Source organism: Kryptolebias marmoratus, linkage group LG15 (genome assembly GCF_001649575.2).
Source record: "Kryptolebias marmoratus isolate JLee-2015 linkage group LG15, ASM164957v2, whole genome shotgun sequence".
NCBI lineage: Eukaryota > Metazoa > Chordata > Actinopteri > Cyprinodontiformes > Rivulidae > Kryptolebias > Kryptolebias marmoratus.
Window position 1 is genome coordinate 6,549,811 of NC_051444.1, and position 27,642 is coordinate 6,577,452.

The window sequence follows — 27,642 nt, forward strand, 5'->3', positions numbered from 1 at the left end:
TGTTAATTGTTTTCATCATTGGCAGCTATGTGAACGTTTGGACGTACCCAGTCCTCACCCCTTTTCCTCCCACTTAATGTGTGTCTCTGTCCTTAAACTATCACCACAAAGCCTTCTTCCCTTCTCACTCCACCCTTGGTTTCATCTCTCAACAGTCAGGCACAGTGTCTTTTAATGTTCGCCTTCAAATAAAATACCTTCCTTTCATCTGATGCTCTGACTTTAGGTTTAGGTGAATAGATTTATGACATCTACAGAATTATTCTAAGTGAAGCTACATTATACAAACAGCTTTAAATGAAGAAAAATATTCAAATACTAATAAGTGATTTCAGTGTTTGTTTTTGATTGCTTTTTTGGTTTTCATTTTTATTTATTTATTTACTGTTTTTAGAATCTTCATGCATGGAGAAACTACTTTCTAAAGACTGGAAAGAGAAGATGGAGAGGCTTAACACCAGTGAGCTGTTGGCAGAAGTAAAAGGTAGGATTACAAGGACATCATCAGAATCAAACAGATTGAGCACAAAAACAAGTCTGAGCCATCTTAAAACTTTCTTCATTCCTATCAGACTTACATAATATTCAGCATGAACTGTAATATCAGAACATGCCTTGTACTCTGAAATAAAACATTCAGCTGCCCTTTTCACTGATGTTTCTTATCTTTTGTTGAATGCCCAATTCCTTCATCAAGTGCTTTTTCTTCAAAGTTCTGAAACTTTTTGTGCTTGTCAGTCGTGCTCTTGTCCCCCTCCCTCTTCTCTGGTACACGCAGAGCTTTTATGCTGCTCTGGCAATTGTTGAACCCAAAGTGTGCTTGATGTAAACACAGCATGGCTGAGCTGAGCGGGGTTGAAGACACTCTGATAGGAGAGGAGACGGTATGGAGACGCCCGCAGTCGTCTCCTCCATGAACTTGTGTTTAAGTGGAATGTCTCAACTCTGACGGTGAACGCCCAGAGCAGCTTATTGAGCACACCACAGCAAAGCAACCCAGCACTCCCCCAGAATTTCTGTTTATGACAGGGTGAAGGTGGGCTGAAGATGGGCAGGGCCTTTGCTCAGTTCTTAGCACTGACTGTTACTGAAAGCAGGGGTGTTTATAGAGTGCAGGAAAGCTCCAAACCAGCTGACTGATAGCACCAGGCTGCCACTGGCTCCTGCACTCACCCTCTGTAAATCTCAATAGGATAACTTCTGTGTGTGTTTCTGTGTGTGTGGAAGTGGTGGTGGTGGTGGTGCAGGAGGATGTCTGCTTATTTGTATTTTTGGAACCCACTTATTTAATTAATATAGCATATTTTTTAAAATCACAATACATTTTTCCACTTTTTAAATTTAATTATTTATCTTTATGTGCATGTAAAAAATCTGCATGTTTTAATCTCACAGAGAAGACTGCTCATGTAACTAATCTTTTTATAACAGAGTTGTCATTAAACACATTTGTGCCAAGCTGACACATTGTTTTACAAATGTAAACAAAAGATTAGTATCAGCTCTGCATTAAGCTATTTTTAATGAGTAAACTGACCATTTTGGATTCATTGAGGCAGTTACTTCAGTAGTGCAAATGTTGAAGTGTTTTTGAACACCTAAAAATGTAAATATTAGACTCCCAAACTCAATCAAGAACCTATAAATGAACACAACATTGTTTTTTCTACATTTTCTAATTTAAAGCAAAGTGCACAAACTTTAAAAAACAGAGTTTTATTCCTCCACTTGCAGAGGGAAACAAAAACAGCTGTTGAATGTTTTAATGAGTATATTCATTGGCAATAACCTTAATGAACTAAGCATAAATCATCTCTAGGTAAACTAGATTCATTGTGTCTGCACTTGTGTATGGTTTGCCAATGCAGATCAAAGTGCACAGTGTAAAATATTTAAGTTGATTTAGCCTTTTGAAATTTGGTGTTAAATTACAGGCAGGCCGTTTTTGCTGTTTGATGAATGAGGAATGGGAAGGTTACTTGGTGGTCTGTAAACAGGTATAGGGAGCCTGATAATAAACACTATGGCTTATGTGTGTTGATGAGGTATGGAGATGGTCTATACGCCACAGTTACAAATATAAATGCTTCTCCTATCACAGAGGCAGCCTTAGATTTTTAATTAGCATGCCATTTCATATGACTGTAGACATTTCAAAGGGCTGCTTTGTGCTCAACCCTTACAAATGTCTCTCTCTCTGCGTTTGATGTCTGCCTGATGTAAATATGGGCAATTAAAAAGAAGCCCAGGGTTGGAGATGCACAAGGTCTGCCTAATTAAAACACAAACAAAGGTAGCAGGCAGAAAACACCTTATGATTAAGATCTAAAGTGTTGTGATGAATCAGTGGTTCCATTAATTGTTAGGTTAAAATGAGTACAAAAGGCAAACATGCCTGTAGGTTTCAAATGAATGAAAGGTAGCAGAAAATAAAGGCTGACATGCAGATAAAGACTACAGTACTTAGTGGCTGAGTGGCCTTGTATATTCTATGCAGATCGCTCACCGATTCCTCAGCCAATTATACCTGGCACCTTTAAGGCTTCCATTGGACATTATTCCATGAAAACCTTGAAAGACAAGTAATTGTGTTGCAAAAGCAAGTGTTGGAATCTAACTGGTGTGATTTTTTTTTTTCTTTTCTCAGAAAACAAATCTGAAATGAAAATCGATAGGTCTGATAGAATTTGACCTTAGGGTTTACCCAAGAAACGAGACATTCTTTTACCACAGTTGTGTTCAAACATGTCTTGAATGCTTGATCCTGTAGAAGTGAGCATGCAAGTACAGTAAACAAACAAAGCAAAACAATCGTATCAACAGCATCAAAGATTTGCTTTTCAAGGTCTGCCAACCCAACTATTTAGCTCCTGCAGACGACACATCTGTAATTATAGCTTATTGTAGTGTGGGTGTTAGGCCACATAATGGTTTAGACGTATAGAATCAGTAGAAACAAGCACAATGGTCTTGTAGAGGCAATGCGCTTAAGTCAAACATGCTGGATTGTATTATTAGAGGTTAATGATTTCAAATCTCCATCTGCCTTTTCTAGCACGCTTTAAAGGCTTAGTATCAGTATGAGCAGGCAAAAAGAAAAGTTTGTGAGGGAGTATTAGTGGCGGATTTCTTTTCACCCGTCAATTCCTGAGCTAACTGTTTGTTTTCATACCTGAGCTTAGCTGTCAATCTGTAGGAACGATGAAATCTCCTGAACAAAACCACAGAAGAAGAAAGGCAGGCCGACTGGAAGGACTCCAAACCACACAAAATAGTAGATAATAAAAGGCGAGATGGAGGGAGTGCAAAAGAAAGAAGTAGGCCAAAAAGAAAAAAAAAAAAAAACTGTCAGATGTGGATGCTTAGACCATTTTATAAAAGAAGTCATGTATATATATATATATACATGACTTCTTTTAATATATATATATATATATATATATATATATATATATATATATATATATATATAGAGAGAGAGAGAGAGAGAGATATATATATCTAGCGCAGAGTGTCCAATAGCAGATAGGTACCCCCTCTGTTGCATGCATGCTCTGTACAGCATCTCAGACTCAACAGAGCTGTTTAAGTTTCCNCATTGGGGGCAAAAAAAAAATGTGCATTCTGCTTAAGCATTTACACAAACTGGAGGGAAATATGTAGTTACTAAATTGGAACACAAGCTGTATTCATTTTGAAGGAATCTGCTGGAAAAAAAGAGTGAGAAAGAAAAAAAAAAAAAGCTTAACACTGTAAGCATTGAAATGGCAGCTTGAATTCTGTAGCAGAAAAATCAGGGCTCCCTGCGCTGTCACAATCAATTTGAGAATGGTTTCTACATGACAGTAGCCGGCTGCGCTCAGACAGTCCTGTAGCAGGCAGATAAGTGGAAGCTCTTTAGGAGGAGAACAGAGGGCAGGGCAGGGTGGCAGCTAAAACCGATTTGATGCTGGCCCTACCTGTACTGGCCACACTCCTGCGCAGACAGAAAGGAGTCCACTGTCTGAACACAGAGCCCGTATTGTTGAGATGCTCGGGTTTGCTTCAAAACATTTTCATTTACTTTAAAATTTACTTAGTGAGCTCCTTGAAGTGATGTTTGGATGCAGATACACAGCAAAATACATTTTCCTGCAACACAATAATATGTAGTAGACTCCAAATGGTTTGTGTCTTGACTGCATACTGTGTATTACACACATTATATCCACTCAAACATATAAAAAAAACATTCACACAAATAGCACAAAACAGTGCCTGTCCAGTTGCTCCAGTCAAAAATGCCTCAGTTAGCATTTTCCCCACAACACTTCAGTCAACTGTTTGCCCTGTGCACTCAGGTGAAATATGAGCCACACTAAATCATTATTCCTCGGGCCACATTTGCCAGATGAATGCATGTGAGTGTTGGACTGTGTGTTTTTCTCCTCTAATGAATTGAGGAATTTAGCTTGTGGCAGTAGAGGTAAAAAAAGAGGTAGTGCTTGTGCCCATGTATGTTTGTGTACGTGTGCAAAAGAGGTGTAATTCTGTAGATTTTGAACTGAATTTCAGTGGGTTGACATTGGTTGTTCAATTAAAGAGACCTTAGTGAAGGAGGATAATGGCGATGGATGGATGGATGGATGGATGGATGGATAGATGGATGGATGGATGGATGGATGGATGGATACCCCTGGGCTTCCTAACTGGTTCAGTAGAAGTCATCTGGACTTCATCTCTTGATCCTTGAAGACATTTTACCTATCATCCAAAAGATTTCTCCAGTTAACATTGAGGATTGGGAGTTCCAGGTTTTTTTTTACAAATCATTGCTATAATGATTACATTAATAGAACCATTAAGGTCATATGAGTCACTGACCCATCCCTCCATCCTGTCGTTTGGGTCATTGGCACTTGTTGAATGGTTCTTAATGAGGCCAACATGTGAGCTGTTTTGGTCACAAGCTTCAAGGTAAGAATGGTTGTGAAACCCCTGGGTTCTTAATTGAAGTGTCAACAAATGTTAAAACTAGTTATCAAGCCTGCAGCAAACTTTGACATGTTATTTTATTATTCTTGTTAATGAAGAGTCACACAATGCCAGCCTAATACATATGAATACTCCAAACTAGATATTATACGGATTTTAATGGAGAGATACAGTTCTGTCACTTTTTTTGCTTGTTAGGGTTAAATAAAAATAAACAAAACACATCATTAAAAAAAATTAAAAATGATCAAAACCCACCCTTTATCACCAAACAAATTAGTAAACCTCCACTCCACAGCATAGGTGAGTGATAGATGTACAAAACATACACCTATGGGAAATGTTGGAATGTTTTTTGGCCTCCAAACCTAATTGTAAAATGTATTAGTAGTATATGAACAACCTCCAGTTCTTGAGAGAAAAATCTTGAGCTTATACAAGAAAGAAATACCAACTTTCCTTTATTTGGAGTTAGTCATCATTTAATTTGCAAAATTTAATTTCATACATAACTTTGCCAATAAACTGCTTTTATTTCAGTGTTCTGCTTTTAATTTTCTTATTTGGGGGTCAAGCTATAGTTTAATAATTCAAATTATTTTTAATTATTTGAAAAAGAAAACAGTATTATTGTATGTATTCATATATTTCTGGGTGCCATGAACCAACTGCACAAATATTGTTAATTCTGCTCTGCTCTATTTGATCATTACATGTGCAGGTATCAGGCACCTTTATTTCTTGTCATTTCTCCTTTTTAGATGTCATGATTTGGATTAATCTCAAATTCAAGCATTGTTGATGGTCTTATTCAACAAAGGCAACTGTCTAAAAAGTCTATGACTAAAGCCCTGTTTACATGATGCTGTTTTAAGTGAAATCAGAACATTTCTGTTGCAATTTGGCCATTTGTGTAAACAACAGAAATTGGATTCTCTGACACCTGTGCTTGTGCAAGTAGATCAACAATGGTAACAAAAGTGGATAGAAAAGTACTGTTTGTGGTACTCATCCTTCTTCACATGTAACCTCATTGTCGTTCCAAAGGATTGTTCGTATATTCACCATTTTGTAAGTAACTGGTTTCATGCTGGAGACTGCAGTGTCTGCATGCATACACGTGTCATTGAAATCCAAAAGTCATAGCGCCAGCTTGTGACCTGGCATGGAAGCTGCAGTGAATTCAAGGAGGTCGGCATTACTGTGTAAACGCTAACTTTTCCCCAATCAATGTAGAAAAATATCCAATGTTTGCAGGAGATCGTAAACAGGGCCTAAATCTCCTGCGCACAAACAACAAAACAAGCTCTTTCTAATGAATTTATTAGTTGTGTAGGACCCATGAATAAATGTCCTTTGAAAAGCATGAGATAATATCTAACTCTTAATTTACTTTCAAGGATTTGCAGACAATGAACTATTGCCTTAATCACCGTTTTTCAAGCTTTTATTTAAGTAAGACCTTGAAAACTGTGCATTCTGCCCATATTTTCAGGGACAAAGGTCAGCCTTCTTATCATAAAACGATTGAGTAATGACAAAAAGAGTCTTTTATTTTATCTATTCTATTGCTACCTTGCAATATATACAGTCTAACAGGCTAACAAGATCCCTAGCTTGTCACTGTGTATTATAGAATCTAAGAATTATGTATTAAACTAACAAAATGGCAGAAGAAAAGTTTCTGTGGTAAGTTTTCTTTTTTTCAGATTATAGGATCACTTGCATTCTTCACAGAAGTAATGTGTACAGGTCAAGCCTCTATCTTGTCTTTGATGAAGTACCTTGTGCAGTGTCATGGATAGACAGTTAAGTGCTGGTGCTATTACATTAGCATAATTATACTGAAGAGTAAGGCTTCCTCTATCATCAGAATATACTAATATCTATCAGCATTCACCATGACCAGCAGAATTACAGTAGGTGAAGTGTGCTTTTATTAATTGCCTCTTCACATGCCAATCTTAAAATGATGCTGAACAGGTAACACATAAGTAGTAGGACAGCTATAACATCTAGATTTGTGTTTGTTTAAATGGTTTTACAGTTTTTCAAAGATTTCTTTTTACCTGATGATTGACAGATTGTCATCATGAACAAGCTTGTGTTTATGCATCTCACTTAAGTACAGACTGAGAGTAATTGCTGCCAGTAGCTGACGTGCCTGTGACTCATTGCTTCTGCTTGTTAATGAGATTTTATTGGCAAGATTAACAGCTTTTGTATCATAGCAGAGGCAGCAAGCCAGGTAAAACAGCTGTTGCTCATATTGTCTTGGTTGTAGGACATGGAGACATATTAACACCATATTACTGGAAACACATATGGCCTTGTAGCATTGCTGCACTGCTAGTGAAAACTCATGTTTCTTTTCAGGATTTTGCCAAAGAAGATTCTCAATGTTTTTGGCCCTTAAAATAATTTTTTAATAATAATAATAATAAAATATTATATATAATAAAAAAGTATTTTGCTATAACGACCTTGCATTATTTCATGTATTATTTAGTGGGTTTTTAGAATTGTGTTTGCAAAAAAAAGATCTGGTTTGAACACTAAAGAAAGTACCAATGCAGCTTGCTGTGACTCTATTAGTGTCTGCGTTTTCCACAGAAATAATGGACAAAGGATCAGGTGACTGCAGAGTTCACACACGTGCATTCATTCAAAGCCATGTACTTTTTATTGACTGAAGCAGTCTGCTACAGACACATCTGTGAATACACGTGTCTACGTTTTCACACACTTTGGGGGAGAGCAAAGATAGAGAGCCTCAGCACGCATGGCATTCAAGCTATGTGCTGTGTGTGTGTACAGCTTGGTACAACTGCAGCATTTAGAAAAATCCTAATTTACTTAAGATGGGTTTGTAGCATATGGAAGCATCCACAATAGCTGACTGATAGAGAGACAAAGAAATTCCAGTCCTCTGGAGCTAAAAAAACTCAATTCAGACCTGGTCATAATGGCTCAGCTGTCCTAACCAAAAGGAAGGGGAGAGAATAGGGTGCCTTGTGATTTTCCCTCTTTTCACCCTCACCCTCCCTCGCTTTTCTTTTTTTTTTTTGTGCCTGAATCTTTTATCTGTGTTATTCACTCGGGACTCTTCAAAGTAACAAGACTCCTTCTTTTTTCCCCGGTACTGGACTTGGAACCCAAATTAGAGACTGCTTGATTAGAGCAGTGAGGAGAGAGCCAAGAGAGAGGGAGATGTGGGTATTGGACAAAACAAATCTCACCCCTACAAAGTGCCTTTTATCCGAAGACCCCAAGGCTCAAATACCCCAGTCCATCCCTGAGCAACCATGGCTCTGCTTGTTTTTCTCTTATCATTTATTTAGTCACTCGTTGATGTTTTCTGCCCTACTTTGTGACGTTTAGAAGAGGCAGGGATCTCAAAAGGTGAAAGATAAATGGGTTGAAACTGCACAACACAGTTTTATGGTCTCCTCCTTCTAGGAGTCAATCAAAAATGACTGAAGCTGGCCTGGGAAAAACTGAAATATATCTGTGCAGTTTGACCACTCACTTCTGGGCTGTTCTTCCTGTGTTGATCTAGTATTGTCCTACGGGTCTCAGTTGTCTACCAGGGGGATGTCACAACTTGTTAGGTCTGGCCTGGCTGCTGGGGTTTATGTAGCGCCATGGCACCTCTGAGCTGTCTGTCTGCCATCGGAAATGCAATGTGAGGAGACATGTTAACAGGCAGACCCCAGCCCCTCTGCTGTTAAAAGCCATGCAATATGCAGGAAACGGCCTCTTTTGTCAGCAGGCTGGTCAGACACAGACCACAATTCCCCTCTTCTGTACCACCCAATGAAAGTTTTATCTGCATTTTAAACTTGATTCATAATTTAAAGCAGGAAGAAAGAGATTTTAACACTAACCAGCCAACAAAAAAGCATATGTGTTTGATGTTTTGCTCAGCTGTGTTTAGTCTCTGAGGTGCAATACTTCCTCGCTGTCCGGTTAAGATATAATCTTGAGGATTCACTTCTCTGAATTGTTGTTGAAGTCCATTACATGTTTCAAAATTATGTTAGACAAAAGGAAAATAAATAAGTTAATGAATTAAAATGCATTTGACCAATGGTTTGACTGAGATAAAAAAGCTCAAATTGAGAAGAATACTTTGGGCTTCCCACAGTTCTGCTAAACATGAAAACAATGAGCCCTCTGTTAGTATTCTTGTGGTGCCTGGGCAGGATGAGGCACCCCACTCTGAGGATAGCCCATCAGACCCTTCACACATGTCACCCTGCAAATTCATGCTCACAGTACACAACAATTGCAGTACATTCCTCATATAGTTGCCAGTTTTAGTAATCTTTTTGTTGTTTTGTTATAAACTAGTGCAAGACTTAAAAAAATTGTAGTTAGACAAAGTGGAATCCCAGGTGTTGTTTTCTCACATCATAGTCCTCTATGACCTAAAGGCCTGAAGGAGCCTCAAATGGCTGAACATTTACTTTTCCTTCTGTTTCTGTCTCTTCCTCTGTCTTTTTAGTGCACATGCCTCTTCCTACTTCCAGCAGCAGTATTGATAGCTGTGATTTATTGTGACATCACCCAATGTATCTTGTTGCTTACCTGTAAAAGGCAGCTTCATCATAGAAACAGCCAAAAGGTTAATAAAATTGGTGCTGATTGTATCAATTTTACAGATAAGTCATTCACAACAACCGTAGTCGGGTGAATAAGAAGTCAATTCAGGCCTCGGAGACTGCCCACAAGCCCAATGAATAGATGCTTTTAGGTTCTTTTTGTTGTTAGAAGGATAAATGGAGAATTACAGCTCCCTTCTATTGCAGCAGGCAGCGAAGGCAGAGCAGGGCGAACTGAGGTTCAGACAATCCTGCCAGTAAATTGCCCTGAATGGGTTCTGGAGGTTGACAAGCCTTATTAAGACAAACGGCTTTCCTCATCGGAGAGATAGAATAAATCAGGTGTTTAGTCAAATTAAAATAGTTTGAGTAGAGAGGGCCCCTGGGAGCTCTCGGAGAAACTCAAGACAGATGTGGTCAGAGACAAGAGGAAGACACCAAGGAAAGAACTCCATTTCCACTGGCCCCAGGCCATGCTTTGCCGTACTATTATCGGGATCTCAATGTTATTATCCTTCTTATTCTGTCCAACTGTCTGTTCTGTTGGTTTTCGTCTCAGTTTTTCTGTGTGTTCCCCAGGATCAGCTTGTCACACGGGAGTGCAGTAGGAGGAGAGTGAGTTACTGTCTAGCCTCTCACTGGCAATTATGTTGGCTGTGTAAGTCAATGGTAGGATCACTTAGCATTGATTAGGCATAGAGAGAGAGAGAGCAGTGCAGCAGACCCGCTCTCTCTATCACGCACAGAGTGGTCATGAGGCTGTAGAGAGAAAAAAGCCAATTGGTCTGTCATTACTTTTCTTTTTGAAGTATGCACATGCAGGAGTTAGAGTGTGTTGATCATAATTTTTCTGGATGTTGCCATAGTGCATTCAAAGCATATGCACTACCTGGTGCACAAAAGTCTTAATTTTGTCATATTAATTTGACAAATTTAAGCTATCCATTTTGCGAGAAACCTCCAGTCTAATATGTTGGTGGGACTGCCATATCTATAACCTGTATGGTTTAGAGTCCAGTGAAAACAGTGACTCTTAACACCTTCTCGATAATAACCCCTGGAAGTTTGACACAAGCTGCCACCTCAGTTTGACAACTCCCTGCAGCTCTTTGTCTATGTGCCGGAAACAATTCCCTCTCTTTCTTCCTCTGAAAGCTGTGAACACCAGCTACAGCAAAAATCGTCAACTCCAGGCTGTGTGTGACCTTAACACTTTCTAGTGAATTCACTGCAGTTGGTTGCTTCCTGTGTGGTTTTCTTTGTATTAAATATTGTGTACACTACAATGGCACAATGTGATGATTGGTGTGTGCAGCATGGCCACTTTTCTAATTTTAGCTGTATACAAACTCAAGACCCTTCTGCAGTTTTCTTCCAAAAAGCCTGGTTAGTAAATCATAGACACAATAAAACCCTTTTACCATTTTTTCTGTTAGGCATTCAGAATATATGGTTTTTTTTTTATTTTTATGGCTGTGTTTATTCATTTTATCCCCGACCTTGATCTCTTCTATCAATCACTAGGTACTCCAGAGGGCCTGGCAGAAAAGGAACACCAGCTCTCTACAATGATCACCCAGCTGATCAGCCTGCGAGAGCAACTTCTGGCTGCCCATGATGAGCAGAAGAAGCTTGCAGCGTCACAGATGGAGAAACAGAGGCAGCAAATGGAGTTGGCCCGACAACAGCAGGAGCAGGTAACCATTCACTGCATTCCTTCTCTGTTTTATTCTCTGTATTTGTTACATTCATTGCCATTGCCTCTTCTAACTTCACTTTATTACCCTTCTTGTCTCAATAATATATGTTATTAAATCCGTTTGTAACAAGTTGTCACTTAACTGTTGTATTTCATGCCTGAGGTGTGCCAATAAAATCTTAGAATTCATAATAATAATATATTTAAGCAATCCTACACTTTGTGTTGCCTCAGATATTTCAGTCATGCTCTCTCAGCTGCGTTTATGCTGCGTGGTAGGAAAAACGTTATTATGACTTGTACCAACAAATGTGAGCCAATGTGTGAATTAAACATTATATTAAACATGGGAAGTCCTCTATATCTTATAAATTGGCTCCTATTATAACAAGCTAGGCATTAGATTTGCAGCACAAATCAGGCCAATGAGCCATATTGTACAAATCAGCAAATTAGCACAGGCCATGAAGTGTGTTAATGTCTGGGAAGAAATAAGGACGCAAACTATCCACACGGGCGACACTTTTATTATCAACAGCCACTCTAATGGCTATGAGTCAATTATCAGTGAGGAGTTCACTCAGAGTTTTCACAGCCCACTCTCAGACCTTCCTGTTGTAAAAGAAGAAATAGACCATATACCTTGGAATGATACATTTGGTCATAGTACACTAATAATACATTAAGAGTATTGATTTCTTTCTCAATCAATGATGTTCATTTGCAAACTACACACACTACTCTTTAGACTTTGTAGACATATCAGCATGAATGAACAGCAATATAAGAAATTTGATCTTATTTAAAAATGAAGAATATTATTAAAATTGGGGGGAGTTGGAGGAGAGAGGGAAAGCCCGCTGAGAGCCAGAATGTCATCAACCCATCAAGATACAACACAGTAATTAACTGTTGACACTCGTGAGGAAGCCAGCACAAATTAATCTTGACACATTTGCAGACGGCAGATATCTTACAGTGAACAGTTTGTAATTATATTTAAAATTGAAAATTAAAGGACACTTAAAACTCGGTTGTCATGCTCAATGAAGTGAGCATGTAGAAGGAGGCAGAGGCGGGATGAGACAAATTGCGGTGTAGCTGGGCATCACTCAGGGGCAGCAGGGACCTCTGTCAGTCACACTCCGCCTGCACCAGAGATCTCCATCATAACTGCATTTGTCTGTCTTGTAAATCATTTAGTATCCTCTGCCACAAGTTCTTACATCTGCACAGGTCACTTTATGTTCATAAAGAAAGAAAGTGGAGAAGAGTCTTAGTTAATTCAGTGTTTTCTTTTTGCCTTTGTTTTCAACCAGATTGCGAGACAACAACAGCAGCTTCTGCAGCAACAGCACAAAATCAACCTCCTCCAGCAGCAGATACAGGTCAGTAAATCCATCCATCCATCCATCCATCCATCCATCCATCCATCCATCCATCCATCCATCCATCCATCCATCCATCCATCCATCCATCCATCCATCCATCCATCCATCCATCCATCCATCCATCCATCCATCCATCCACACCTGCTACTGTTGTCATCATGGGTCATCATTTTGTTGTTTTTAGCATTTTGTTATTCTTACCTTTGTATCTTTAATTTTAGTTTCACACTAAAATTCATCAGTGTCATCAAATGTTAACTGGCTGTTTGTAATCAGGGAGTTGTAAAATATGGAAGTGAATAATTAACACATTGTAATGAACAAAAAAGGGGCGAAAGTAGCAGTAACTAATGAGTCCTGTTCATTGAGGAGAGTCTGACTGTGGGGGACATGAAAGATGCTCATTAATGTCTCTGAAATCAGTCTATCCCTGAAGGGTGAAGGTGCATAAAACCACACAGCCTAAAACTGGCTGAAAGTTACGCTGTCATCATGCAGCATGTCTGGCACTGTTTCTGCATTCTTTCTACTTTACTTAACCTGCTGCTGCAAAAAAAAAAAAAAAGAAATAAAATATTTAAACAATTTCCTGCTGTTTATGCCAGGTACTAACATTCTAGCCTTGTTTGTTTGTATGTATTGTGGCACAGAACACATGCTGTGAAGGACCACCCAGGCAGTTAATGTAGCTGGATATGTTCAAACTGCACAGTGAATTCTGTGGTTGGTCACTTGCGCTGGTCAAGGCTGTGAACTTGGCTACCTTTATGAAGCTAATGTTATCCCACTGGGTGTGTTTGGTTTCAGGCACATCCTTCTCCGTTCACCTCCTCCTCCTGTGCTTGTTCTTCTAGCAGCCAACTCTCCCTATTCTCTCCTTTCATTAAACATTGATTTGCAGCAAATTGTTCCTACAGCAACGGTGTCAAAGTGTCTGACTTAGCATCTCGCTGTTCCAGCATTTTCAGGGGAATTTGAACTTTTTATTCTTATTTAATGAGTGACTCCACCTGTTGTATTTTGTGAAGTAGCAGCTTTCACTTTGCATCAAACTGATACTAAACAAGGTTAGGACTTATGATGCTCAGAGTAAAACAAAACTTCAGCTCAAATAGCAGTTTACTCCAAAACCCAAATTTACTATCAAGGCATTCAGTTGCCTGTGGTCAGTCTTCTAAATACATTGTTGAAGTCAATAACCTTAACTTTTTGCTTAGATGATATAAAGTGTTTTGGAAAAATGATTATATATTACAGCTGACTAAAGATAAGCTCAAAGTGTCATATTTTGTGTAGAAAACACTCATAAATGAAGTATACTGCTGAGGAGCTAGAAATACTCACATCATAGAGGACCCTTTAATTATGCTCAATGAGCATAAGGGCACAGCCCTTAAAAATCTCACGTTAAGAGGCTCTTGATTTTATCACAAATTTACAGGCAAATGATACCTGAAAATTCCTCTTGATGCATAGTTTAAAAAGAGCTTGGAGATTTGAGTGTGTATTGGAATGCACTTTCAAACACTTGAACAGAGATACAAGCAAAGTCCTTTCTTACAGAGCCCAGTTATTCAGCTTTTCCCTTGACAAAATGTGCCTCGGATCTTGTAGGATTAAAAAAAGAGCACATCCACAATTAACTAAAAGAATCCCATGTTCAGACCATCTGCTCTGCTGCCCATCAGCCTCCCCTGACTGTACTGCAGGGATACCACCCAAGTTTTACCTTGTGGAACATTGTTTATCCAACAAGTTATTTAAAACAGAACATGTCCTTTTTTTTTCTCTAACTGAGTTCCTCCAAATATCCAGAGTGGCTATGAAGTGTCAAGGCGAGCAGATAAGAGAGTCAGGGCCAAATTAGTGAAGTATTTTCTGCCACTCTCATTCCACTACCACTGCCTCTTAAACGTGCCCGTGCCATCTTAATACATAACAACTCTGACTTAATTAGTTCTCTATACAAGCTTCCAGTCTGTATGTAACAGACTGTTAGCTACAAGATAAGCAGTGTTGAGGGATTGAATGACTCTGCTGTTAGCATGGAAAGCATTAAACTTTATTGGAGACCCTACTGCTATCAAAGTCCCTCTGTTTAACTTCAGGGAGAAAGCCAAGAGAGAGCCTCTTGCTAAGGCCTCGTATTGATGATGTGAGTGATCACACAGTGAACATTGTAAACAACTCAAACAATAAAACCATGAGGACTGAAACCGGAGACTGCTGTTGGCACACTATGTGTGTGCTTTCAAGGGCTTTTTGCATGAAGACTAAATCTTTCAGAAGTGTGCGGGTATAGAGGTTTAGTTGCTTTTGGAGCAAGGCAGCATGGAATTCAATTAAGTTTTCTTTTTGAATAGCCATCTCTCTTTTTTATCCTTTTCTCATCATGCTTAAAAGAGAGGGAGAGAGATTTAGTCTTTGTCCCACAGGATTACAATGTCACTTGTTTTAAGATAGCAGATTGAAGTGTTAGAGGCTTGTCAAAAATTAAAGCTCAAGGCTTTGTGTGTTTTTCCCTGAGCATCTTTGTATTCCTTCAGTCCATCCCCTCATCTCTGAAATCATCTTGGCATTAATTCAATCCCAGGATTGGATTAACTGATTTAGTTGGAAATTTGAAACACCTCTCCAGATTTATAAAGACACATGTGACAGTTTAACATATATATTACCTGATAACTAGTTTGTCTAACAGGTTACTTATCTCTCTGAGACTTTATATAGATACTAAGAGGTTAAAAGAAATAGAATGGATTATTTTTTTCTTATTTGTTTTAATTCTGTTTAATTATGGCATTTTTACTATTTTTATTAACACTACATTAAACTAAATGCATTTTTTAGTTGAGTGTTTCTAAAACTGAATTCAGTTTCTTCTGGAGCCATGCCACCTAACATGGTAAAAATCAAAATTTGTGCAATTTTTAAGGAATTTGAGATACAAACTCGTATGTCTGTCTTGCAGCATGCAATACACATATACCCAGAGGTGATTGTGTGCAGGGACACATGCACGCTGATATACACACATCAAGAGAATAAATACTGGCTGAAAGGTCAGAGTGAACTTTATCTTCATAAACAGACAGGAGAAAGCACAGCTTCACAGATGAAATAGAGGGACACTTTTTATCCAGAACATTTAATTTAAATGTTAAACATCATTAAACGCCATTTAAAAGGCACAATATCATGACATTGTTATTTGTCATCGAACGTGGCACTGATGTGGGATTTGGGCTCTGAGAGATAAAAAATTACTTTGTGCATTATTGTAAGCAAAATTTAATTTTACCACACTTGTTTTTTGAAACCTTTAATAATCATTTGGGTCTGGTTTTGTTTATCTCCCTTTGACCCCTTGTTCTCTTCCTGCTCATGACCTGGCCTTAAACTCTAACCTCACTAGACACGTATTATCTGTGTCTGGACATCCTACCTTTAACCTTGTGTCCGCAAGGATATATAAACACAGCATGTGTCTATCTCTGCTGTTTAAAAAGGGAAAACAGAGATTAAAAGCAAAAAAGGCCAGTATATTGTTGTCCACTGCATACTTCAAAGTCTCAGAGGCTTTCTCACATGTCTTTAATGAGGTGGTGAAACAGTAGGGGGCATTCAGAAGTGCAATGCTAATAGGTCCCAAGATTTAAAAGAGAAAAAATAATTACTGGAACGTTAATCAACAATTTAAAAATGAAGATTACAAAGGCAGATTTTAAGGCACACATTTACGGATGATGCAGAGCACAACAAGAATAGTAAACTCTACAATAATTTAAAGCTCAAAAAAGTGTCTCATAAATCTATCACTCTTGTAAATTGTGCCAATATTTGACATTTTACAAAAGGTTTTAAAGTGGGTTTCTTAGCAGTTTTGGAAAGGGTTAGTTTTTAAACTCTACCTAAACTAGACAAATCTGGAGTTTAGTTTTTCTATTTATCATAAAAGTGGGATGGATTGATTTAAACTCAGTCAGATGCTATCATCAAATCATTCTTCACAAATTCAAACTCCAAGTCCTAGTTCAGCATCACCACTAAAGGTTTTCAGATTCTTGTTGTTATTCCATTCCAGTGTGATGTAGCTTAAGGGGACTTGGGGTCAGGGCCATAGTCCTGTTGTGTCATCACATATCATCAAACCAGTGAAAGGTCTTTGCAATTGTTAAGCAATTTCCCATCAAATCTTCAATATTCACAATTTCTTATCTAATGAACTCTATTGAGATAAAATAGTGGAATTAATATATTGTCTATATAATAAATTTACTTGTAGTTCTTTTTATTATTACCATAAAAAGGAACATTCAGAGAATACATCCCATTTTGGTAATTCAATGATCTAATTCTGTTTGGTACCAGTTTAGAGGAACAAATAAATTCCCAAACTACACTATTATGGTAAATATTTTACATCAATTTAATGAATTTAAATAAACACGGGGCTGTATGGTAATTACATAAAGATAATAGCACTAATTTGTGTATTCTCAGATGCTTTTGTTGTTTCCCCAGCTCAACCGATTTTCTCAGTGTGAGGCTTATTAAAGTACTGACAAAAAAAAAGACATTGTTAAAGAGAATATCTAAGCCCCCCCAATTAGTGGAGCTCGACTGGAACTGTTAGCATGATAATAAGAGAATAATAGAGCAGGAAAATGATAATGTGTGTGTTTTAAGTGTGGTGCTGTGTGCACGTCCGTGCCTCTGTTGAGACTGTGCTTCCATTTCTTTCTCTTGTGTTTGTTGATGAGCACTGTGTTAGCCTGCTTGTAGGATTATGTGGGGGGCATTAACACCCTAGTAAGACAGGCTTGGCTCTCACCCAGGAAGGCTCAACATGTTCATCCTCCATTTATGGAGACTGTTAGCTGATGAAGATGTGCACAAGCAAGACTGAAGATAAAGGAAAGCAGTGACCTGACTCATTAGCCTTTTGTCATTTAATATATTGACACTGAGATACAAATAATTCAATTTAGTGGACTCTATGGTTGAGCCAGGAGGAACCCATTTAATTAGTTATGAAATGCAACTCCTCGTAGGAACCAGTATAAACGCTGATGTTAAACTAAGTCATGTGCAGTTTGAACAATAAAATCATCACTGTTTTGTCGAAACTTAATGGTGCGCAAAAAACAGTAAGTGGTACAACATGAGCCTGCGCACCGATGGTTTGCAAACAATTGGAAAGTATATCTGTGATGTGAAAAATGGACTCGGTTTAGGCAAGATTGAAAGATCTACTCTAACATCTAAGTGTCTTCCAAAGAAAACATATGCCTGCTTATGCTGCCTCTGCCAGAGAGTTAGGAATGTAGACAAACACAGATTAATTATTGCTGTAATTTGCACAATAATAACATGCATTTGTGCAATTTGCTTTTGTATTCTGACACCTCAACAGTTTAAACAGCGATAATTAAACAACTGCACATGAGAGGTGCCACACGAAAGACTGGAACCTGCAAAAATCACACCTGAGGGACTATTTAGAATTAGTCACCTTAGGGGGGTTGTAAAGCAGCCTGGAGACAAGTCAATTTTTCACATTAACTGTCTGCTCTTTATCAGCTTTCACAAATAAAAACATAAGACACAAGATAATCTACTGAAATTTGCATTTTGAATTGCTCATCATGGTAAATAATCCTAATAGCTGAAGATAAATTCTGATCCGATATTCTGAATTGGGTGCTGTTTTTTAACGTCTTAACATCACAATGCTGCACCTGTTTGGAGCTCCCTGGAATTAAGAAAAACAGTTACACATATCGCCAATATACCCCAACCTTCTAAAGGAAAAATATCAGTAGAGGGAGAACACATCCCCCAGTGTGATGTTGACTTAGTTTCCTCTCCCTTGCTACATTAACTGTGTTTTCTCTGCTAATGTTGTGCAAACTGTTTTGTCTTTGCACTGGTTGTGCGTGGTCGTCATCCTCAGCAGTGGGCACACTCACAGGGAGAAGGAGCTGCAGTAACAGACTCTACTGTGTACAAGCAGCAAAAAACAGGCGCATGTTTTCTTAGGGCAGGGGTGGCAAAGCAAAGCATTCAGCCCATGGCTAATGCAAAAAAAGAGCTTTTTGTTTTTGGGGGCGGAGGAGAGTCCAAGCATTCCCCAACAGAGCACAATGAGCTGTTTTGTTCTGCTTGGTTTATGGCAGAAAAATTATTTTTGTTTGTTTCTTTTTACCCACTTCCCTAAATACTATTTTTCCCAACTTTCCCATAAATTTAATAGGAAAATCCTAATGTTGATGTCTTCCCTGTGTTGGTCAATCTTTACATGTGAAATGTTTTTTTTAGTTTTTGGCTTTTGGTGATGTCTGAGCATGTTTGAAAATCTGAGCACATTTGTGTGTCTAATAAAGTTGGCTCTCCTGACAGGCGTGTTTCTCCTGAACAACAGAATAGACTGTCTTGTGGTTAGGGTTAGCTGGGTGCAATAATTGAGACGGACTGTTAGAGAAAAAGGGGGAAACCGAGCCATCGTGTGGACAATGAAATTGTGTGGATTAGTTTTATACTTTGAGCTTCATCAAATTTTTAATCGCAAAAAAAAACCAAAAACAAAAAAAACAATCCTTGTTGAGTTTAGATTTAAATTTTTCAAAATAGAAATGTATTATACATTATTGTAAAATTTAACAATGCAATGTGAAGGCTACAGATGAGTAATTATTACTTCCATCCATCCATCTATCCATCCATCAATCCACATTCTTTACCCGCTTTATTCTTTACCAAGTTGCAGGGGAGTTGAGGCGGGGGACACCCTAGAAAGGTCCATCACAGGGCCTTATAGAGACGAACAAGAAAAACAACCATTCACACTCTCACTCACACACAGGGATAACTAAGACTTTACCAATTATCTTACCATGCATGGTTTTGGTTTGGTGGAAGAAACCGGAGTACCCAGAGAAAATCCACACCTGCATGGGAAGAACATACAAACTCCACACAAAAAGGCTGGGAGGCAAAACCTTCCGAGACCTTCTTGCTGTGAGGGGACTGTTAATCACTATTTTTGCTTTGCTGCCCCAATTATTACTTTATACAAACAAAAACAATTAAATATAACAGACTTTTCCACCCCTCTGCATTCAAGATATTCCAAGCTTTAAACACGTTATTTGCTGCAGAGACTATATTTTACTCTTCTTAAGCACAGTTCACATCAAATGGATATAGCTGGGTATATGACTATCCCATGTCATGACATTTACTTTTTATTTTTAAACTTCCACTTTATTTTGTTCTTTTTGTATGTTTTTACTGCTAAAGTTATTTTTTTCATTCATGCATAATTTAAATTAAATTTACAAATAGAATTAATTATTGTCTAAAGTCTTTTTCTTGTTTTTCTCCATCTTTTTAAGTGTTTTCTTTTTTTGTTTCAATTGAGATTGAGCTTTTTCATTAATCCCTTAAATTGTAAAACTGAGAAGTAGACAGATGTCTTGTTGAAGCCAGGCACCATATTTATGTACACAGCAGCCTGCAGTTTTCTCCAGGATTCCAGGGATTTCAAGAGGAGCCCTGAGGTAGCAGCTAAGAAAGTGGAGGGATTTAGGGTGGAGTGTGTAAGGCGTGTCGAAGGGTTGCACAACCCTGCTTTCAAGCCTCTGTCTATTTATTATAGACATATTGGAATGGCAGTTGTCCAAAAAGGCTTGTTGTACAGTGGAAGGAATTAGTGGAAACAGAAGTCATCATTGGCAATTCCTACTGGATGGCCTGACTTCACAGAGTGCTTGGATTTGTTGCATTTTATCCTTAACATAACTTAATAAACCACACAGATAATGTGCCATTATGAACTCAGTCAAAAATAAACAATTCTTACTTTTTATTGAATCTGTGGATATTCAAATAAAACCATTTAGAGTCAAACATATTTTTGTGCGGTTTATTTTTGACTTTTGTGTCATAAAAAATATCAGATCTAAAAAGGAAGTTATGATAAAAGGTCAGAGACTTGATCAAGACAAGGGCCCTTTGTTGGTGACCTGAAGCTCTTTTCAGTGCGTTTGCCCTCCCTATTCTAATCCGCAGAGCAGACAAGCAGGAATAATGTCCTTCAGTTGAGTGGGTGGTAATATGAGGACTTTCATTCAAAAGCAGGAGTCTGGAGCATCAAAGTCTGCTTAAAAATCTATTGATCCATTTGTCTGATTACCATTAGTTACAGACAAATCCAAACACCATTGCATCTCTGTTGATCAATGCATGTGTCTGCCACATAAAGAAACTAAATCAGTAAGTGAGCAGTAGGAAAGCAGTAGTATGTGCTCATAGAATTGCTGATTGTTTTAGTGTAAAAAGAGAGGGGGTGATTCTTAAGCTGAGTATTCAGCAGAAATGTTTTCACTGAGTGATTTTCCTCCTGGTTAGGGTGTACAGTGTACACCCAATGGGCTGTGTACACAGTGCTGGGTGTATCCTGCTGTCTAGTGTCAGTTGTAGTGTGTGTGTGCTGGGGTTAGGACAGCAAGCTCAAGATCACTTCAGTTTTAAATGAATCACAAAAGGTGATTTCTACTTGCAGGCATTCAGTGCGCAGTTCTGTGGGGAGCAGAAACAGGAGGAGACAAAGTGCGAATTATCAGTTCCTACAGCAACAGCTGGAGTCTTTCCTGTTGATGTGACCGAACTCCTCTAACAGAAAATGTGTAAAAGTAATTTATCCAGGCCTATGGATCTAAAATCTACTAAAGTGTGGAAATTATTTTTAATGGAATTAAAAGATGTGAATACTCTTAAATTATTGCTGATGAGAAAGATCCTGTTTTCTTGTAAGTGATATCTTAGAATTAGGAGTTATCCTCATGAGTTTTGGGGTATTTATATTTTCATACAGTTCTTTAGGTGGCTTTACCTTTTGCAAATTCCCTCATGCAAATGAATATTGATCATATCCAAGATAAGGATCTGTTTGAAACGTTTGTCTAAAAGTGTCAAGTAGTAAATAATCAAAATAGAGGATACTACTGAACTACAGACAATAAGATATGTTTGTCCTTTATGCTCTTTTTGTGTTTTAATCGCATTAAGACTCAGCAATTCTGATAGTAAAATATATATATATAAATAAAAACTTTCACATTTTGTTTTAAAACTCATTGAAGAGCAAACCTCAGTGTGGAGGTGGTTCTGACCCCCACCCCCCATGTTCTTTGCAGAATCTGAAACAGACAGTGAGCAGCATGGGTATTGACAGGGTCCCAAGTAAGAGCTGTAATGTGCTGTACATCTTGATTTGCACTGAGCGTTTAACTGCCTGGATTCATATAGGTGGACTGTGCTTTAAAAAAAACGTGGCAATGACTATAGTGGTTTTTACTCAAAGGTCTTGTTAGAAAAGGACTTTAAATGAGTAAAATACCATTAATAACATATTTTATTTTCAATGAATCATGACATAATATGTTAAAAGAGGGAAAAAAAATCTTCCAGAAAAGAAAAGAGAAACAATGAATGGGTTAACTATTAGGAGGTATCTGGTAGTTTGTGTGTGTGAATGGAGCAGGTTTTTTTTTATTCTGCTCTCTTTTATATCTTGAGTGACTCATCAGACATGGACACTGTTGAGATTATTTTCTGCAACTTGACTGTAGGAAAAAATACTGCTGTTGTGTATCAGTGCACAACTTGAGCGTTTTTCTTGTGCAGCCTATATATTGTAAAAAAATATTTACACTCCTTTTCAAGTAGGTGGGAAAACTGCAGTGGAAAGAATTTTTTGCAGTAATAGAAAGGGTTTTATTTGGGTTTTATTGCTGTCAAAGACCTTTTGATTAGGTATCTGTATAGTATCCTTCTCGATGAACAAGTGGAGTGTATTTATCAAAAGGCAGCATCTCCTCAGGAGGAAAACAGATTGCTTGCTGGCCTGCTACAGACTTCATCAGGTCATCTGAATTGATGATACATGTTGCAAGGCGGCTGAGTTCCCCCGGAAACCTCTGTTGGAGAGCGTGCTGGCAGAGACGGGGGCCTCAGCCAAGTCTGTCTGACTGATCACTACAGATGCTCCTCTTCAAGTATTCCGAGTCAGATCCTTAGTGCTGGGTCTTGAGGGACAAACAATAGCACCTGTTCCTCATAAGATAGCCCATTCATGTATTTTTAATGAAGCCTGGGGGCAGATGGTGTGAAATGACATTATCCAGTACTTAGCAGTGCTAAGACAAAGGAAGAGCAGTGCCAGCACAACAATGCCCCTGTATTTACGAGGAGAAGGGAGGACGCTGCCCGAGTGCCCCTCCCCTTTCACATCTGCTCCACTTCATTCTCCAACTCCTCAAGATCATCTTGGCAGTAGAAATGTCCTGGGCACTCAGCCCATACATAGATGAACTTGAGGGTAACTCTTAAAGGCACAGGGTTGGGTTTGTAGTAACAGAGAAAGCCGCACTAAACTAATTTTGGTTTTTATTTCATTTTCTTATACTTTTACAGTCAATTTTTAAAATAACAAAACCAAAATGGGTTAGAATCTTCTCAATTGCTCCACCAACTGTTAATTGACAACTCAACTAACCTCCTCTATTTGTTGACACCTTGAAGCTTCTCGGAATTTGATTTGCCTTTCTCTGACATTAACTGCTGTAAATTAAACTTTAATGCTCACAGCTCATTACTGCAAATCACAGCTATTCACACTCAATGCATTTATTTCCCCTTCAGCGCACATTTCCTCTCTGCCCTCGCCTCGGTGAACATTGTATATTCTGCTCCATATTTTAAAATAATAACAGTAATAAAAGCTGATATCCCAGATGAAATTGTATCACTTAAAGTTTATCATTTAGTGGTGCTAGAAGAAAAATCCTGCCATGTATCAGATGCTTTTAGCTCAAGCCTCTTATGAAAATGCATGGAGTGTAGAATCTCTTGTACAGTTTGGTTACATTAGTTCATTAGCTCAAATCTTTGAACATTTTGGTGGTTTTGACTAAAAAGTACACATTTTTATTCACAATTCAAAGACTTCAAGATTTCTGTTTTGACTACTGTATATTCAGCAGCAAACTCCATCTGTTTTACCAGTCTAAATAAATGGACAGAGAAATGCTGTGTTCCCCAGTGTCCTCCCTGAACCCCGCCTGTCCTGCCCTACCTCATGTTGTGACATTAATTATTGTGTTTTTCCATATGTTCCATACAAGCAAGGCCAAACTCCATCTTTCATTCATTCAACCTGGAAACCTGGAACACCTATCCCTATAAAAAAAGTAAATTTCAGGATATTTGTCAGTTTTCTTAGCTATTTATTTTTCTTCAACAACAGCAGATTTTTCAAATTACCTTTGAAGAATTACATACTTTTCTATTCTTCTGTCTTGTCACTTCAGCACCTGCACTTCAGCAAAAGCTCAGTAGACATAAAAATGACTGTTTATTTAGTTTTCAATCTAGCTTTGCACCTCTGGACAAATCAATAAAGTTGTCTTAAGTGAATTTAGCTTGCTAGCTATGAGAGAAACTGGTTTCAACTATTCCTGTAAATGGTCCATGGGGGGAGCAGTGCAGGCTGAAAAAGTGGAGTTCACAGCAGACATAAGCCAGTACACGGGACAGGTTGATTTCATGCCCCAATGCAGCGGCAGTAATTGCACCCAGACCTGTTTTATTGCGAGTTGATTTTAAGGGGGAATGAATGGGGAAACATTCTGTAAAGTGTTTATTTTGGGGGATGACCTTTATTAACCCATTTTCCAGCCTGGTTCCCCTGAGGTGATCTGGCTCGGTGCTGGATTAACCCTCACAAGCCCGTGGTAGCCAGGCTGCTCCCAATCACAGGGTCTCAGGAAGCTGGGAATGACAGAAAAATTGGACTTGCAACATGTTGGCAAAACCCCACACACCACTTTGGGAACATAAGCTGCTCAACTACTGTTGACACACCAAATGTTGGGAGTTTGTTGATATTGCCAGTAGGTAAATCAGCAGCAGGGTTGGTGGTGAATGTAAAACAAAAATTAAAAAATAAATACAAATAGAAAGTAACAATGCAATGAAATACAAGAATTGCTCTCTGTTTTTTTGTTAAACCAAGATTCTATTTTTTTTTCTTGACAGTGTGTGTTTTTGCAAGTTAATTTAATATTTATTAATTTTGTCTCCGCACATGAATAACAATCCACTTGCTGCCACGTTGTATGTAGTGGGACAGCCAGGGTAGTGGTAAATGCTTCTTGTACAACACAGTATTGCTCCACACAAGATACTAGAAACTATAGTACCTCTATGCTTTTTCTCCTCCAATTAAGGCTGTGTCAATGTGGGACCTTTGATGTACCGAGGTGAAATTGGGGTTTGGATTAGGAACAGCCGTAGTTTGACCATGTATTGTGCGAGCACACGAGAGCTGTCGTTGCAGCACAGCCCCTTGTCAGCACGCGTTAGGAGGAACTGTGATCTAGCCTCCCCCTGAGAAGGTTCTGAGTTTCTGTGTACCATACCGGTGCTTAGGCTTCTCTCTGATCTGTTCTCCCTATCTGTTCAGCAGGTCCAGGGTCACATGCCTCCGCTCATGATCCCCATTTTTCCACACGACCAGCGCACTCTAGCAGCAGCAGCGGCGGCGCAGCAAGGCTTTCTCTTCCCGCCAGGAATGTCTTATAAGCCAGGTATGCTTGCTAGCTCAGTCTTTCCTTTCTCTCAGCTTGATATGTTTTTATTTTCTTGTATATCCATTTAAAAATGAACAAAACAAGCAAAAAAATTAACCAATTAAAGCCTGAATAAGATTTAGGAGTCAAAACAAACTCAGCTCTTGGACTTGAGACGACATTTGGGAATGTTGTAGACTATGTGTAATAATAGATATTGGAAGCCAAATAGAGAAATGCAAATATTCCATCAACATTGAAACATCTTTCAGGAGTGTGCAGGCTGTAATAATTTTTTTAAATATCCACTGTTTAGGTTCTGATAACAAACAGGTCTTCCCATAAACTTTTGCAGAGTGAGATGATGGTAAACTTAAGTTATTAAAAACTCTGAATGTTTTGTGGATGATTTAAGATGAATGTGTAGCTATTTACCTTGCATACCTATTAATTTTTGATTTGAGCAAAAAAAGCGAGGCAAAGTGTTTTTTTTTATTTTAAAATAGTATTACTACATTGCTGATTGATGCCTCGCCAAAGTAGTAATTTCACAAACCCCTAAATCCTATGTTTAAAAGTACCTTCACATTCTACTCTGCAAATCCATGGCCTCACAAGGTTTATTTGGTTACATGCATACTCATGTCTGGTATGTGTGTGTTGATTAGTCTATTAGACTAAAACTGAATTGGCCAACCAAAAATATAAATAAATAAATTTAAATAATACAATTCTGGCTCCTCACCTATACATTATGTGTTGAAGTAAACCATCGCGGATGTGTGAGTGACAAGAAAAAAAGCCCTTCTCTGTAGTAAAATAACTCCAGAGAAAGAAAGAAAAAGAAAGACTCAGAAGTCAGCAGGTTCACAACAGAGCATTAAAAGGTGTGGTAGAGCAGTTAATGAATTAAGTATAGAACCACAGGATGAAAAAGAAAGTCAGCTATTTTGAAACTATGGACCCATGACAGCTCAAACAAAGTGCCTGAGGGGGAGTCTTTTACCACTGCGCTTTTTCGCAATAGATTTGACACGGAAAATGTTTTAGCTCGAATAACAAGAGCTATTATGGAATCATGGTCAGGGGTCACAATGTGTAAGATGCTTGCATAATTCATGAGTTCATGAAGAAGTAGCAAAGAGGGTCTGAAAATGACTCTTTTAGTCCGAAGATCCAAAGCTTTTCTCATTTCTGCACAATATAGGCAGAAAGTACAATGCTATCATCGCCACCTGCAGTGTTTACAGGATGCTAACGTGTCCTTTCACCGTGAAGTGAGTGGCCAAGCATTCACTTCCAAGACTAAGGCAGACTAATCTGATGTTATCATTATGAGACAGCTCACAGGGATCGCTGTTTATGACCCCAAACCCTGTGGTGCTCTTATGGCAACAGAGTCATTCTGGCTCAGTGGTGGTAGGTCATCACTGTATGTGTTGGCTGTGCTCAATGGCCTGGTATTGCATGGTAGACAAGCACAGTCATAGGGACACCAAGTCATCTTTTAAACAAATAGATTCTAGTTGAACTTCTTCAGTCTGTTTGCACTGTCCACACAGACACAACAAAATGTAATGGAGCTGCAAAACGACCCCAGTCTTTAGTTTCTTTGCCATTCTTCCTCTAGCTATAAGTTAAAAGTTTCAACGTGCCCTTTTAATTTATTACTTTTAAGGTTTATATCATTTATGATCTTGTAGTGTTTTGTTATTCATTTAAGTATGTTCTTTAGGTTTAATTGCTAAAGTTGTTTCTTTAATCTCCTTTGACAATCTAAAATTAAAACCAGTAAGGAAAAAAAAGATCAAGTTTGAGGTATTGAATCATAAATTCCGTTCATCATGATTTGAGCTAACCTAAGAAAGACCTCAGCTCCATCTGTCAACCCTCAGCAGATCTGTGACTTATGTTTCATGGCACCAGATGAATCTGGAAATACAGCAGTGGCGTCACCTGCACTATTTCCCGCCGTAGAATTTAGAGTCCAGACTCTGGGCATGAAACCATCCATTTCCAGTTTAAAAAATATATATTTTAAATGCAATTTCTTTTCACTAGTGTATGACGCCAAACTAGAGTCTGGTTCCTCTACACAGACTGTGTGCACCCAAGACCCAGACCTTGCTAGGCGAGACCCCCCTGCAGTTGTAATGTGGCACATGACCCTTTCCCGGTTTCACATGACATCTAAAGACATCTAGCCATTTATTATCCTCAAATCCTACGTCACAGTCAGCAGAGAGCAAATGAGACACATAGAAAGCAATACCAAAAAGAGGGGGTGTGGAAATAACCACAGTGCACCCCCTGTACATCTAACCTAGCACTATTTGAAA

At 38.4% G+C, this 27,642-nt stretch overlaps 1 protein-coding gene across 4 annotated transcripts in view; it reads left to right on the forward strand.

Moving 5' to 3' along the window:
• The window catches only part of sox6 (SRY-box transcription factor 6), a 125,245-nt gene that overhangs the window by 61,371 nt on the left and 36,232 nt on the right, over window positions 1-27,642 (forward strand). For 3 of the 4 annotated variants that reach the window (XM_017441909.3, XM_017441921.3, XM_017441928.3), the window contains 4 exons: window positions 395-484; window positions 11,103-11,275; window positions 12,597-12,665; window positions 25,198-25,321. In XM_017441909.3, the coding sequence (XP_017297398.1) occupies window positions 395-484; window positions 11,103-11,275; window positions 12,597-12,665; window positions 25,198-25,321 (456 nt within the window). The remainder of the gene's footprint in view (window positions 1-394; window positions 485-11,102; window positions 11,276-12,596; window positions 12,666-25,197; window positions 25,322-27,642) is intronic. The other variant, XM_017441915.3, reaches the window with a different exon arrangement.